We start from the raw sequence: 15988 nt of genomic DNA on the forward strand, positions 1-15988 counted from the left end.
CTATTAGCAGCTGCTGCTGCCTCTTGATGGCTAAGTTCTGCAGCATGCAACACACAACAGTGAACTGACTGACAATCTCAGGGGAGTATTGCAAGTACCCTCCAAAATGGTCCAGGCATCGGAAAAGCTGTTTCAAGATGCCAATGGTCCTCGCTATGATGCTGCACGTCGCAATGTGCAATATGTTGTATTCCCGGTCAGCTTCCATCCGGGTTATGTGTTGGGGCGCCATGAGCCAGGTGACAAGGTCGTACCCCTTGTCTCCCAGCTCTACCCTTCTGGCTGCTGCTGAAACATGGCAGATATAGCGCCCTCGCATAGGATGAATGCATCATGGGTGCTCCCAGGGTATCTCGCATCAACTGATATGATGCGATGCATGTCATCACACATGAGCTGCACATTAATGGAGTTGGAAGCCTTTTCTTTTTCTGTACATCTCGGAATCCTCCAAAGGTGCTCTCAAGGCGATGTGGGTATAATTAATGCAGCCCTGTGCCTTTGGGAAGCCAGCAATCCCGGAGAAGCCCATAGTCCTGTCACGTATTACCGCGGCGGTCATGGGGAACTTTATGTCGTCATTCCTCTGGGCTTAAAGTGCAGCAGTCACCTGCTGAATGCAGATATGTGTTGCATGTTGAGAAATGGTGCACACATCCCCAGTTGTCGCCTGGAACGATCCAAATGCATAGAATGAAAGTGCAGCTGTAACCTTGACTTCAACTGACAAAGCAGACCTCCTGACGCTTCTAGGTTGCAGGTCTGCTTTTACTAACTCAGAGATCTCAGTTACAGCTTCTTTGTGGAAACGCAACCTTCTGACACAGTCTGCATCACTCAGGTGCAGGTATGAACACCTGTCTTGATATACCCGACGTGGGTAAGGCCACCTGCCCATCGTCCTACGTACTCTGAGGTTCCTCATGCGATGACATCGAATCAGTGGTCTCCTCCGCAGCACCACCATGCAGAAGGCTTGCACAAGGTATGGCAGTGTCAATATTGACCCCGTGATTAAATTGTACCTTTGCAAGAAGCTCAAAATGGCAGACAGGACAGGGTTCTTTATTCTCTCTCGCCCTAGTATGGACCACACCCAGGTCTGAGCAGCCGCAATGATCGGAAACCCCCCCCACCCCGGTCTTCATTTGATGCATAGTGTAAGCTTCTCATGCCTTCCGTTCACCTTCCACAGCCCCCACCACCTCCCACCCCCTGGTAATAATGAACCTAAAAAAATTGTAACTAACTGAGTTATGCTGGTATGCAACGATTGGGGAAAACTTGGATTTTTAAATTTAGGCTAAATAAAGCAGCGCGCACCAAAAAAGTAGCGCAAATCTCTGCGGAAAATTGAGCCCATTATCTTACATGTTTCAATAAGATCACCTCTCATTCTTCTGAACTCCAATGAGTATAGACCCAATCTACTCAACCTCATTTCTGGAATCAACCAAGTGAATCTTCTCTGAACAGCCTCCAATGCAAGTATATCCTTTCTTAAATATGGAGACCAAAACTGTATGCAGTACTCTAGGTGTAGTCTCACCAATACCCTGTACAGTTGTAGCAGGACTTCTCTGCTTTTATACTCTATCCCCCTTGCAATAAAGGCCAACATTCCATTTGCCTTCCTGGTTACTTGCTGTACTGCATACTAACTTTTTGTGTTTCATGCACAAGGACCCCCAGGTCCCTCTGTACTGCAGCACTTTGCAATTTTTCTCCATTTAAATTATAATTTGCTTTTCTATTTTTTCTGCCAAAGTGGATAATCTCACATTTTCCTACATTATACTCCATCTGCCAAATTTTTTGCCCACTCACTTAGCTTTTCTATATGCCTTTGCAGATTTTTTGTGTCCTCCTCACAATTTGCTTTCCCATCCATCTTTGTATCATCAGCAAACTTGGCTACATTACACTTGGTCCCTTCATCCAAGTCATTAATATAGATTGTAAATAGTTGAGGCCCCAGCACCGATCCCTGCAGCACCCCACTAGTTACTGTTTACCAACTGGAAAATGACCCATTTATCCCGACTCTCTGTTTTCTGTTCGTTAGCCATTCCTCAATCCATGCTAATATATTACCCCCAACCCCGTGAACTTTATTCTAGCTTCTGCTTAAGTACATCCATACTATTCACCTCAACCACTCCATGTGGTAGCGAGTTCCACATTCTAACCACTTTCTGAGTAAAGAAGCTGCTCCTGAATTTCTTATTGGATTTATTAGTGACTATTTTAGATTTATGGCCCTTAGTTTTGTACTCCCCCACAATTGGAAACATCTTTTTTATGTCGACACTATTGAACCCCATCTTAATTTTAAACACTTCCATCAGGTCATCTCTTCGTCTTCTCTTCTGTAGAGAAAAGAGCCTTTGCCTCTTAGTTCTTTCTTTCCAGATAGTTGTACCCTCTCAGTTCTGGTATTATCTGTCAAAATCTTTTTTGCACTTTCTATAGTGCCTCTATATCCTCTTTGTAATTCGGAGCCCAGAACTATGCACAGTACACAGAATGTTGGAGATTTCTTTTAATCTATTTTGAGAATAGATTCTTTGTTCCACCAGAGTTAGAAGGGTGAGCCTTTAGAATACATTCTTAAAATGGAAGTAAGAACTTTCAAAGAGCCACATAAAATGGTAACGTATTGCAGGTCTGATGTCGGTCTTGAGGGATACGCCGAACCTGTGTTGGAGGACTTTAAACAATACCATCTGTAATTTTCTTACCATTCTGCTAGACTGACCAATTTAAGTATGCCCAATATCTGATTTTATATAGTTTATTGACAATCTAGTAGTTAGCTACATTTATGATCATCTAGTGTGACGGATGCCTATTGTAACTTTCCCGTATTCAGTTGCAATTACAATCATGTGTGTCACATGTATCCAATAAACAGTTATATCCACGTAGGTTACATAATTGGCCACCTGTCATAACAAAGGTTGGGCATGTAATTAGCCAGACATCCTGGCAGTGCAGTAACTGACCAGTTTGTACCAGAGGAGCTCTCAATATTCCCCACGATTATAGTAATCAACACATTTTGTTACAGTAAGTTACCGAATTCTATAGTATACCTTCAATGCACAACTACATTCATTATGTGGAGATGAGTGACAGCCAGTGGCTCAGTTGGTAGCACCCTTGTCTCTGAGCCAGAAGGTTGTAGGTTCAAGTCCCACTCTAGTGCAATGCTGAGGGAGTGCTGCACTGTCGGAGGTGCCATCTTTCTGATATCTGCTCTCAGGTGGACGTAAAAGACCCCATGGCATTATTGTGAGGAAGAGCAGTGGCGTTATTCCCAGTGTCCTGGCCAATATTTATCCCTCAATCAACATAACAAAAACAGATTATCTGGTCATTATCACATTGCTATTTGTGGGAGCTTGCTGAGCGCAAATTGACTGCTGCGTTTCCTACATTACAACAGTGACTAAATTTCATAAAATATTTCATTGGCTGTAAAGCGCTTTGGAACATCTGGTGGGCGTGAAAGGCGCTATATAAATGCAACTCTTTCCTTCTTTCTAGATTCTATTGCCATAAATGGAGCCTCTTACCAGAAACATGAATCTGTTTTATAAGACCATTTAGAGCTCACATAGCAACAATAAATTCCTGTTAGTTTGTCAGCAGGATCCTGTGAACAATTTTGAGTATTCATCCATTATTTAGTTACATTCTCCATGCTAGTGACAGTTAAATGCCGTGGTGGCTCAGTGTCGCAAATAGGGTATATAATGCAGCTCTGTGATGTGTGATATTTACTTAATGTTTAAAGGGTATAGACCTGATGCTTTCTGAATACAGTACCAAAGATGCTTAGCCAGCATAAATGGGTAGATTTCACAAATTAATGCTCTGGCACTGAGCTTTTGCACAGCAGCAGACCATAATGGGAATTAGGACACGGAATCTATTGTCCCATACGATTTTTGCCCATTAACATGACATTATATTTATTTTTCATTAATTTGAATTGATGAATAATCTGATCTCTACCACCGAATTCCCAATAGGTGCAGAGGTCTGCACTGGGAGTGCTAATTTGTAAAATGTACTATGATAGCTTTTATAACTCATTACCTTTGTCTAATTTCATGATTGGCAGAGTCAGGATCCTTTGTCGTTACCACAGAACAGTGCCTGTGATCTGGAAATCTCCCAGCTGCCTGCTTGTGTAATGCCCAGAAGTCCCATGCTGGCCGTTTGTGCCACTGAAGCAAGCTGTCAGTCAGGCTTGGTTTCTCAGGTAGCCCCATTTGCACCGGTCTCCGATCAACATTACCTTTTATTTATTCCTCAGCCGTCTTTTATTCCATGAAGTTTCCAGATTGTTCGCAACAAGCACTGCCAACAGAGACCCACTCTCATCAAAGAATTGCTTTTATCCTAAAACTGCAAATGAGTTTTTGATGTGCAATCAAATGCTAAATCATTTATAATGCGAGATAGCATTTTGTAATTATTATTGATAGAATTGGGACTAAAAATGTAGGTAAGTGATTTGTGACATTCACAGAGTCGGGATGATGTCTTTCTAATGCTGGTTTGATCATGACAATCTTCAGCCTCAGACTGCCTTGACTGAGGAATCTGTTCTCCTCTGTACCCAATTTTCTACCCTCACTGGATAAAGATCACCAGTGGGAATTCTACCCCAGGGAGACTGAAGCCTGACTAAATCCATACACAACTAACTGCACAGACCACAGATTCAACATGAAGCTTTCCGTATCTCTGGCTCAGTACCAAACTGCGCAACACATTTACCTTGTCAACTGGGGCAGAGAGGATAGGAAATCCTACCTGAAAAATGTTTAATATAATTTTGAGGGAGATTGGCTTTAGCTGCACGATATGCTAATATCATTTTAGTCGAACTTCCAGTTTAACACAACCACTGAGCTGTCAGCTTTTTTTTGTAGGATCGCCAAAGATACGGGTGGGAAACAATTGGGCTATTGTACACTTAGTTTTCATTTTATTTTCCAAAATATAACTCTAGAAACCCATCAGGTCTAGTTCAGTAAGTAACGGGAGTTTTTCCTCGAAATCTATTTCCTGGGATTATGTGGTGTTGCATCGTAAGCTGCCTGTGATTTTAATGTGGTTATTCAGGATCAAATTGGTCTGAGAGGGGCTGAGATTGGATGACTGCCACAAGCCTGGGCAAGAGTGGTAAAAGCTAAGGACGAGCCTAACTTGGTTACTCTCAGCTAGGCAATGGGTTATGTTGGATTGACATAAGCCTGCGAGTATAGGTCATAAGCAGTTCCTCTCAGCCAGGCGATGTTGTGTGTCTGTTGGTTAGATAAGAAAGAGAAAATTAGATAAAAATATAATTAGATAAAAAAACACTTTAGCGCTATGATAGGAGCCGATTGACTTGCTTCAAATCATGACTTTTTTAATTAGATTTTTTTGCCTTCTCAGCCAGGCAATGGGGCTGGAAGGGATAATTAATAGGAAAGGGAAAAACAGCTGGATTACAGAAATACCACTTTAAGGCTGTGACAGGAGTAACCTTGCTTCAAACTGTAAAAATCTGATCTTCATCGTATGAAGTTTCAGCTAGGCTATTATAGTGTGAATTAAAAAAGAAAATATTTCAGCTGCTTTCTGAGGGCATTCTCTTGTCTATTTATGTGTAGAGGGATGGGTATGGGAAATGAGTTGAAGCAATATGCAAATACTGCCCAGGGATTTGTTATGGGGGCTATCTAGCCTCTTGAACTTTCAACACCAACTCTAACCTGGCTTTAATCTGTTGGGTATATGCATTGGCCGACTGGGGATGTGGTGGGCGGGGGGTGGGGGGGAGGACAGGAAGTGGACCGAGCTGAGAACTGGAGAATGTCGACATGCCTCGTCTGAAGGCCGAGCCAGGAACCGCACAGGCTTTCAGGCAAAACCTAGAGACTAAAGACAGGTAACACAGGTTCCTGGGAGCAAAGTGGAGGCAGTCCTCCAAAGTCACGTTGGCCGACCTCTAAATGATCGAGCAGGGTCGCGACCCCCCCATTCTCCTGCATTGTTTTGCTGCTAAAATACAATGATAGGCTTATGCATGTCCTGGATTTTTTGGAATTTATTTGCTGGATGTGCCTTTTAAAAGAGAAATTTAAAAAATAACCATTCTGTTCAACATTCGACACCACAGAAAGTATGGTGCTGTGTCTTTAATAAAACAGACAATCGATCCATCCCGGGAAGTGTAACAGTCCAGTGTGGGTGTCAGTGAACATCATTAGTGTACGATTTCAAACTCATCAAAAATGTGACTAAAGGCCAGGCGACTGGTGTGAAACTTTCTGTTTCAGCTATTTGAATAATAATTGAATTGAATTGATGTAGAATCACACATCCTAGATCTAAAGTTTAACTGCTGCACTCAGTGTGTGTGCTGTCTGTATCCGTGGCCACACTGTAAATAGAACTGTTGATTAAGTCCCACTAGATTCTCGGGTCAGCCCACACTGTGATATGTGTGCGCACTAGGTCCGTGCAGCAGAGCAGGTCTCCAGTCGTCCTGGTTTACCCTTGCCACTGGATAAAGGCCTCGCTCTGTCAAGCCCGTGTGGTGGCCACATGTTAAAAAAATCCACGCACAAGAATCTTCCACCCCTGGAGTTCAGGACTGGAATATCGGGTTCTCCATTGAAACATCTATGAACTCATCCCTTTTGGCGTGGAAGCAAGTCATCCTCGTTCGAGGGACCACCTATGATGATGATTCTCCCCCTCCTCCCCGCCACTGGCTCTGCCTCCGGATGGCTCTCTACACTTCTCTCTCCGTCTGTAAGACGCACCTTAGAACCTACTCTTTGACCAAGCTTTTGGTCGCCTGTCCTAATATCTTGTTATGTGGCTCGGTGTCAAACTTTGTTTGATAACACTCCTGTGAAGCGCCTTGGGATGTATTACTATATTGAAGGCACATTATAAATGCATATTGGGAAGATTGCAGATGAATAATGGTTGCAGCATGGTGCTTTCCACTTTTAAAAAAAGACAGGGTGCATGGTGGGAACATTATCTCAGTGAAAAAGTAAAGGATGTGATGTTTTCTGCTGGGAGACCATATCAGAATTCCATGCATGGCGTGGAGGAGAGCATGCCTGTTACACAGCCATACAGTTTTCTGGCCATTAATGTTAGTGACCAGAAAATCAAGTGGGCTGTGTTATGGGCACCGTATCTTCCGCTCCTGATATTCCAGTACATGCTGCCGCTGTGCGATGCTGTACACCAGGAGCGCACAGTCAGAGAATGATTGTTAATTGTTAATCCTGTGGTGTGTTATTCTCCTTCACAGCATTGGAGTAGAATCATAGAACCATAGACCTTTTACAGCACGGAAGAAGGCCATGCGGCCCGTCGAGCCCGTGCCGGCTCTCAGCTAGTCCCACTCCCCGCCCTTTCCTCATAGCCCTGAAAATAGTTTTCCTTCAGATACTTATCCAAATCCTCTTTGAAAGATACGATTGTGTCTGCCTCCTCCACCCTTTCAGGCGGTCCATTCCAGATCTTACCCACTCGCTGCGTAAAAAAGCTTTTTCTTAAGTCACCTTTGTTTCTTTTGCCAATCACCTTAAATCTGTGTCCTCTGGTCCTTGACCGTTCTGCCAATGGGAACAGTTTACCTCTATCTACTTTGTCCAGCAGGAGTTTCTGATTTTAGGAGGTGCAGGTTTAATGATCCAGAGACATGAGTTCAAATCCCACCATGGCAGCTGGGGAATTTACATTCAGTTAAATCTGGAATATAAAACTAGAATCATTAATGTAGAATCAATTTTCCCCAGTTATCGGTGCCGTTTTTTTGGTGCACGCCGCTTTTTTTGGCCTAAATTTTAAAAATACAAGTTTCCCCAAAGATTTTTGCACTAGTGTAACTCAGAATTTTATAGGTTTGGGTTTTTTTTGATCATAGGGGGCGTAACCTGATGTCTGCGCTAGTTTTTCAGATTTATGCAAGTTTGGTCAACTTACATTTCTCCTAGGACGGTGTATGTGACTACTCCCAAAAAATCTTCTGGGCCCTTAAGAAAAAGCAACGCACATCAAAAAATCAGCACAGAAAGATACCATTGTTTTTATGCGAAGTTTTGGAGGGAGTCAAGAACACATTAAATATGTACCATGGAGCTTAATTTTTTCAAACTTAAAACGGAGAAAATGGAAGTTAAATGCAATTCTTTAATTATATATTTTTTTCAAAGTGCCACGCTACGTCTCCTCACTGGGCTCGAGGGTCGGAGCGTCGGCCGGCAGAATCGCTCCCTCGCCTGGACAAAGGGGCTCGGGGCTCGACTTCAAAAGATGCCCGGGGGGGCGGTGGAAGCTGAACTTGAAGGCATGAGAAGCCTTACACTATGCAGCAGCATCAAAAGAAGCCCGGGGGGGAGACGGGGTGGGGGGGGGGCGTTTGCCGAGGAAGTGATTCTGCCGGCCGACCCTCGAGCCCGGTGAGGAGACGTTCGGTCACTGGTGGAGTGATACTTTGAAAAAAAATCAAAAATTAAAGAATTGCATTAGACTTCGTTGCTCCACATGTCCTCATTGAAAGCTTAGCTTCCCGTTCTGAGCAAGCCTATTGCGCATGCGCAGACCTGGGTGTGGTCCATACTAGGGCGTCGACGTTGGGGGGAGAGAGAGAACAGACTAGTTTTAACTCCTCATCCTGCTGTTTTGAGCTTCCTGCAAAGGTACAATTTACTTATGGGGGCAATATTGGCAATGCCATACCTCATGCAAGCCTTCTGCATGATCGTGCTGCGGAGGAGACTATTGACTCGACGTCATTGATTGAGGAATCTCAGAGCATGTAGGATGATGGGCAGGAGGCCTTACCCACGTCGGGTATATCGAGACAGGCGTTCATACCTGCACCCGAGCGATGCAGACTGTGTCAGAAGGCTGCAATGCACAAAGAAGTTGTAACCAAGATCTGTGAGTTAGTATAAGCGGACCTGCAACCTAGAAGCATCAGAAGGACTGCTTTTTCAGTTGAAGTAAAGGTTACAGCTGCATTTTCATTTTGTGCATCTGGATCATTACAGGCCACAGCTGGGGATGTGTGCGCCATTTCTCAACATGCAACACATATCTGCATTCAGCAGGTGACTGCTGCACTCTATCCCCGGAGGAATGACTACATAAAGTTCCCCATGATCGCCCAGGCAATGTGTGAAAGGTCTGCGGGCTTCTCCAGAATTGTTGACTTCCCAAAGGTACAGGCTTGCATTGATTGTACCCACATCACCTTGCGAGGCGGCCCCGACCTGCGAGAGACCATCAGCGGCAGGTCGGGGCCATAAAAGGAGCGGCGAGCAGTGGCCCCTGGACAGCGTGGCGGCGTACCACTTCAAGGTACAGCACGAGCTGGTACAGGAGGGCGACGGCAGTGAAGAGGGACGTCATCAAGGTCCAGGTCGGTGATTGGAGCGTGGGCAGGTACATCAGGACCGGCGAGGTTGGGGCAAAGGAGCGGCCGAGAAAATGTAGAGGGATGTGGTCGGGACCCGGGAGAGGCGTGAGTTCAGGGCCAGAAGAGGCGAGGGCCCAGGGGCAGCACGGGCCAGCCCACACTGCGATATGTGTGCGCACTAGGCCTGTGCAGCAGAGCTAGTCTCCAGTCGTCTTGGGTAATCCTTGCCACTGGACCAAGACCTAGCTCTGTCAAACCCGTGTGGTGGCTGGTGTGCAACGGCCACCACACGTTAAAATAATCCAAGCACAGGCTTCTTCCACACCAACATGTAGTTCAGGACCTGGAATATTAGGTCCTTCATTGAAACACCTGTGAACTCATCCCTTTTTGGTGTGGAAGCAAGTCATCCTCATTTTGAGGGATGCCTATGATGATGACCTTTGGGGGATTCCGAGATGTACAGGAACATCTTATCTTAAGATCATTTACAAACTTTAAGATCACTTACAAACTCTAAGATCACTCAAAAACTTTAAGATCAGTTACAAACTTTTAAACTTGTAAATTTACATAACTTACAAAAAACTTTTCATTTGAGAACAGTTACAACAGTAACAACAATAATTATAACAACAACAACAGCAGCAAAGAAAGCCTGCACCTATCTCTCCTCTACTTATTCTAAAACCGCCTGCTGCGATTGGTCTTGATGACCCCACCCCTGCCCGCAAGCGGTGGAGCAGCATTTCTCGGGTTGGTACAGAGCTAATTCTTTTGAACATCTCGGGTAGTGTGCACTTCTTGATTGCGGGGGGGCGGGGGGGGGGCAGGCGGTAATGTAGAAGTCCCGGCTTGGGCCTCTTCAGAGGCTGGTCTGGGGATTGGAGTGGGAGTGGCAGTTGATTCTGTCAATGGGCGCGGGATCTGGCCGTGTTCTCTTATTGCAGCAGCTAACTCCGACATTCCCTCCCTCATGTGCCCTGACAGCGTCTCAACTACTGGTGACATTCCCTCCCTCCCTCATGTTCACCGACAGTGTATCAGCTACCTGCGACATTCCCATCCTCATGTGCCCGGACAGTGTTCCAATTTCTTGTGAGAATGTTGTTATTTCTCCCAACAATCCCGATACCTCATCACCCTCCCCACTGATGGTGTCCAGGAGTGATCGTGTAAGGTCAATGCTCTCCGCACTCATTGCCATCATCTGTTAGATCCTACACCGCAGGAGAGTGCTGTCGAGCTCTCCTTCCCCTCCTCACCCTGGGCGTGGCTCGCTGCATCCCACTGGGACACACAGCCTTAGATGGTGGGGCCCTGGGTGTGACTCACTGCATCCCACTGGGAACTGCAGCCTCGGACATTGGGGCCCTGGGTGTGCCTCGCTGCACCCCACTGGGACCCGCAGCCTGGGAAGATGGGGCCGTGTGTGTGCCTCGCTGCACCCCACTGGGACCCACAGCCTCAGATGGTGGGGCCCTGGGTGTGCCTCGCTGCATCCCACTAGGACCCGCAGCCTCGGAAGATGGGGCCCTGGATGTGCCTCGCTGCACCTCACTGGAATACCCAGCCTCAGATTGTGAGAAACCATGGAATGTCCCAACACTTATACCACTCAGGAAAGGCCTGGCACCTCAATAGGCGGCATCTTCACCTCCTCCAGAGTGAGTACAACAGTGGGGGCTTCATCCATCACCTCCCCCTGCCCCTCCCCCTCACCCCCATGCGCTTGGTCTGGAAGGTGGGATTGGACAACGTTCTCCTCTTCAGGCTCATCCGCATCTGAATCTTCTTCTGCATCGGCTTCAGCCTTGTCAGGGTTGGCCTCAAGATCTACAAAATATAACAGAACAGACAAATAGTTAGCAGCAAAGGAGGGGGCAGGGTGGCATGAGTAGGCTCACACAGCGCAGGCAGTAGGCTGATTTGAAGGACCACATTGCATCAACCGAAGTGTAGTTAACGGAGACATCCCCTTGAACCGAAGCATGGCTAGCCCGCGCAGTACTTAACATTTAGCAAAGCCAGACTGTGGAATTTGCAGAACTTACCCTCTCCCTCGAGTGTGGGCCCAGCTTGTGCAGTGGTGGTTGCTTTTGTCCAGGCAGGACCCATCAAAGCAGTGACCCTCTCTTCCAAGGGTGTCAGTGGCTGCAGATTCGCCGGGCCTCCTCCTGTTCTTTTCCTTTTGTTGTGTGCCACCTTCCTCTGCAAAGATGAAAATATAACTTTTTAGAGAGGGTGGGACATATACAGATGGTCACATTTACAATTGCAATTCCATTGAATAAATGAAAATATTACTTACACTAACTACCTGACCAAGGTCCTGTCACATCTTTTTGCACTGGCCTCCAGACCTCGGGGTGGTCACCATTGCACAGTAATCTTCTGCAAGTTGGTTCCAGCGTTGCTTCATTTTGTTTGGTGAAACTTTTATGTGACCTCTGTTGGTATCCAGCTTGTGCCATCTGCCCTCAATCACAGTAAATAGTGCCTCCACTTCATCCTGTAAGAAATTCTTGGTACTTGAAACTACCAGATTGTTAGAAAAACCCATCTGGTTCACGAATGCTCTTAAGGAGAGCAAATCTACTGCCCTTACCTGGTCTGGCCTATATGTGACTCCAGACCCACAATGTGGTTGATCCTTAACTGCAGTCTGCGGTTCAAGAAGGCAGCTCACCACCACCTTCCCGAGGGCAATTTGGAATGGACAATAAATGCTGGCCTTATCAGCGATGCCCACATCCCAGGATCAAATTTTTTAAGTCTGCTGGTAGAAGCCACATTATGCTGTGAACATGAATAAAGAAGGTTGGGAGAGAGTTCAGATTATAACAAAAGCATCACAGATATTGTTAGAGTTTACATAACCATTAATACTTGGGCAGAAAGAGTCAAATTTGATCTTTGTGCATACTGAAGTTATTACTGTTGGTAAGCTACCAATGTGTCATACTACCAATAAGCTCAAATCACCACTAGAGTTAAAAGATTCAGATGCAAGTACTGCTTATTTATCCAAATATAAAACACTGGACTCATATTTCCAGTTTATGTGTTACAATTGAATTGATCAGGCCATGGAATAGCAGTCTGAATATTAATTGCTAACCTATAAACAAAAGTTTAATTTCCATTGTTAAAACCAGTTGACGGTGAAATTGTTATTGAATAAGCAACGCGGTGAAGTTTATAAGTTATATTTCTCCATAGAGACCTCCATGAAAGATTTAATAGGAACCCATCTTAAAGGGAACAATAGATCTGTTTACAATTCTTGACTAATGTTTTTTTTCCAATCAAAAATTATGAGAATATTTGGCACCATCGTTCTTCAGACCAAATATTTCATTGAACTTTTCTGACACATCTGATTAGCATATGGTTGGCAACAGCTCCTAAATTGCACATGTGAATTCTGCCAAGAGCATCGGCTAGATGATAACATGCAAGTTACATTGTTCCTAGATCCAGGCGGCATTGCGGAGCGATACCTCGTCCAGTGGATGCCTGAGTCCTGCAGGCACAACGAGACCAAGGTTGCCAGAAAAGCCATCTCTCATGTAGGTTCCAACATACCAGCTTTCTTCCTTATGTTATTAAATCCTGTGAGTGTCTCTAATGAGCTTCTATCATAATAACCTCAATCACGAGAGTCCGACTCTATTTATTTTGTCCTCTCTCAATTTTCTCTCTTTCACTCCTAAAACATTGACTCTTGCTGTGATATGGCTCAACAGACAGTCCTTCAGTAGCTCGTCCATGCAGTCCTTTATTACGTGTGAATCTAGGCAGAAAGCATCAACAGGGTATTTGGACTTGGAAGGTTCCACAGCTAAGCCCAGTCCTGTCCTCAGCTGATAACCACACAATTGTAGTTTCCAGCAGGAGTCATTGGACAGTAATCAGGAATGGGAATCCTAGTGGATTTTTCCCCCTCCATTCTTGGCCAGGGCACAGATTAATTGTGTTGGCTCCGATGACATCTCTGCTGACATCAGTTCTTGCTCTGTATTGCTCAGCACCATATCAGTTAGTCACTGAGCAATAAATGGATATTCAAACTGCGATGTTTGCTGAACGTATCCTGTTGCTTTTTGATTTGAAATGTAAAAATACCGTGCCAGCCCAGCAGTGCTGCTTTCCCATTCAAGTTGTTACAGGTTTTAAGTCTGCCTGACACTGGTGATGTTGTGTCAGCCAGCCAGTGGATAAAGTTGGGGGGGGCGCGGGGAGGGGGATCTCAATTTTATTCTTGGCCCATTTTAGACATGGTAACATTTCACAATAGCAGAAGTGTGACAGTTCCTTAGGAGTGGACTTCTTTTTCCTCAACTAACAAGTACTGCACTGGAGCGCAAGTGACGTGCGAACAAAAAGAGTGGGAAAATTGGAGTCAAAGAACTCCTGAGGAAAATAATTACAAATGGAATATATTAAACAGGTCTGCTGATGCTATGTGGAACTTGTTTGCAGTTATAAATATAGAAGAATAAAACCAGATTTCTATTTCTTTACTGTCTGTGTCTAATCATTGGAAAATTATGCGGAGCAGGCTTGAAGAACCAAATGGCCGACTCGGGCTCCTATTTCTTATGTTCCAATAAAACATTAAAGTATTCATATGCTTCATGATTTAATTACAATCCAACACACTGCAGCAACTACAAGGCCAATCCAGTAAGTATAATTTTATTTTATCTTTTGCACAGGAAAATTACATAATTCTCCCAGGACTATCATTCTCTTGCAAATACAAAGTTACAGTCCAAGCAATAACAGCCAAGGGTCAAGGGAAAGCAGAGGCTATGATCTTCTCAACTCCATCATGCTCATCTCCTCGAGGCAAAGGTCAAAAGCACAACAGCTGCCCCAGCGACGGGGGTAAGTACAGCAACATGAGTGAATGATATTCTTGGATTGAACCACCTATTTTATTTACATTTGTGTTTCAAAAACCAAAACGTGTGACAAATAAATATAGGCTAACTCAATAGTTGAAGCTGTGTGAAAACTTCCAACCAAAAGGTTGTGAATTTGAATCCTTCTCGCTATTTCTCAACTGAGACAAGTGGATAGATTAGATTGGTAAGATTCTCAGATAATGGGGCCATTCCTAGTTAGGGTAAGTCAATCCTAGCTTTCTATCATCCTAGGTTTTGTGAGAAGTTCTGTTCCCTTATTCTAGTATATGTGCAATAGTTTGGTGAGGAACCATGTGGTTGAAATACAGCTTGACTTCAATATTGTTTCTTAAATTTATAATTTATTGCAGTAACATGGTAGGCACCAAGCAAAGTCTGGCGAGCCAGGACAAGGGTTAAAAGACAAGTGATAAATGCCATTACATTTGCCAAGGTTTTCATGGAGAATTAAGAACCTCAATGCTGGCACTGTTGTGTCTTGAGTCAGAAGGTTTAAGCCCTACTCCAGAGACTTGAGCACATAATTTGGGCTGACATTTCAGTACAGTATCGAGGGAATGCTGCACTGTTGGAGATGCTGTCTTTTGGATAAGACATTTAAACTGAGTCCCTTCTGTCCTCTCAGGTGGACATGAAAGATCCCATGACACTATTTGAAGAAGAGCAGGGGAGCTCTGACCAATATTTATCACTCAACTACCACCTCAAACTATTAGCTGATAATTTACCTCATTATTGTTTGTGGGGCCTTGGTACGCACAAATTGGCTGCTACATTTCCCCATATTATAACAGTGACCACACGTCAAAAGTACTTCATTGGTCGTGAAGCACTTTGAGATATCTTGTGGATGTGAAAGGCTTTATATAAATGCAAGCGCTTTCTTTAGTGTCCTCTCTAGCAGAGGTCAAGGAGTTAACATAAGCATCATCCATCTCTTACTCAAACCACATACAATTTGAACACCATGTAAAAGCTGACATCGGCACTCAACCTGTGATATGTCAGTGTCAATGTCAGCTTTTACATAGCCTGCTCTGTACAGACAAAAAAAGGATTCAAAACTTAGCTCCAATTTGGCGCATTTGTGTAGTGGAACAAATACTTTCGGTAACCAAACCTGCATCCAAAACTAAACTGATCTCAACTATGCCAAATGTATTGCCAGACATCATGAAATATCAGTCCAGCCCAACCATACAAAATTTGTAGAATAAGGGCCAAAGGATTTGCCTTTGCCAATTTTTGCATAAGTACTCTTTGTGTAAAGTTATCAGAACTGGAAAATTCATGTCCCCTATAGACATCCCATACACTGGATTGCACAGGCCTGGTTCAGCCCAATTTGATATGCTATTATACATCTTGACACATATTTCCTTTTGGCTCCACAGGAAATCATAGCTCATTTTATTTGGATGCAGTAGATTAAACTGTAGCAAGTTAAGAGGTTCGGTTTGGACTTTAATAAGACTACTGGGGTGGTGGAGTGCAGTTCTGTACCTTAGACATGCCATCAGCGACATGCCGAGACTAGGTGATAACTCACAGGGAGGAAGTATAAACAATGGATAGCCATTCATCTCAGGACACTCGTAAGAGT

At 44.4% G+C, this 15988-nt stretch overlaps 1 protein-coding gene across 1 annotated transcript in view; it reads left to right on the top strand.

Moving 5' to 3' along the window:
* The window catches only part of LOC139274871 (anosmin-1), a 297781-nt gene that overhangs the window by 271216 nt on the left and 10577 nt on the right, over positions 1–15988 (top strand). Inside the window, exons 10-11 of the mRNA XM_070891587.1 lie at positions 12929–13023; positions 14173–14344. Of these exons, the coding sequence (XP_070747688.1) occupies positions 12929–13023; positions 14173–14344 (267 nt within the window). The remainder of the gene's footprint in view (positions 1–12928; positions 13024–14172; positions 14345–15988) is intronic.

The sequence above is a fragment of the Pristiophorus japonicus genome, chromosome 10, assembly GCF_044704955.1.
Source record: "Pristiophorus japonicus isolate sPriJap1 chromosome 10, sPriJap1.hap1, whole genome shotgun sequence".
In the NCBI taxonomy this organism is placed as follows: domain Eukaryota; kingdom Metazoa; phylum Chordata; class Chondrichthyes; family Pristiophoridae; genus Pristiophorus; species Pristiophorus japonicus.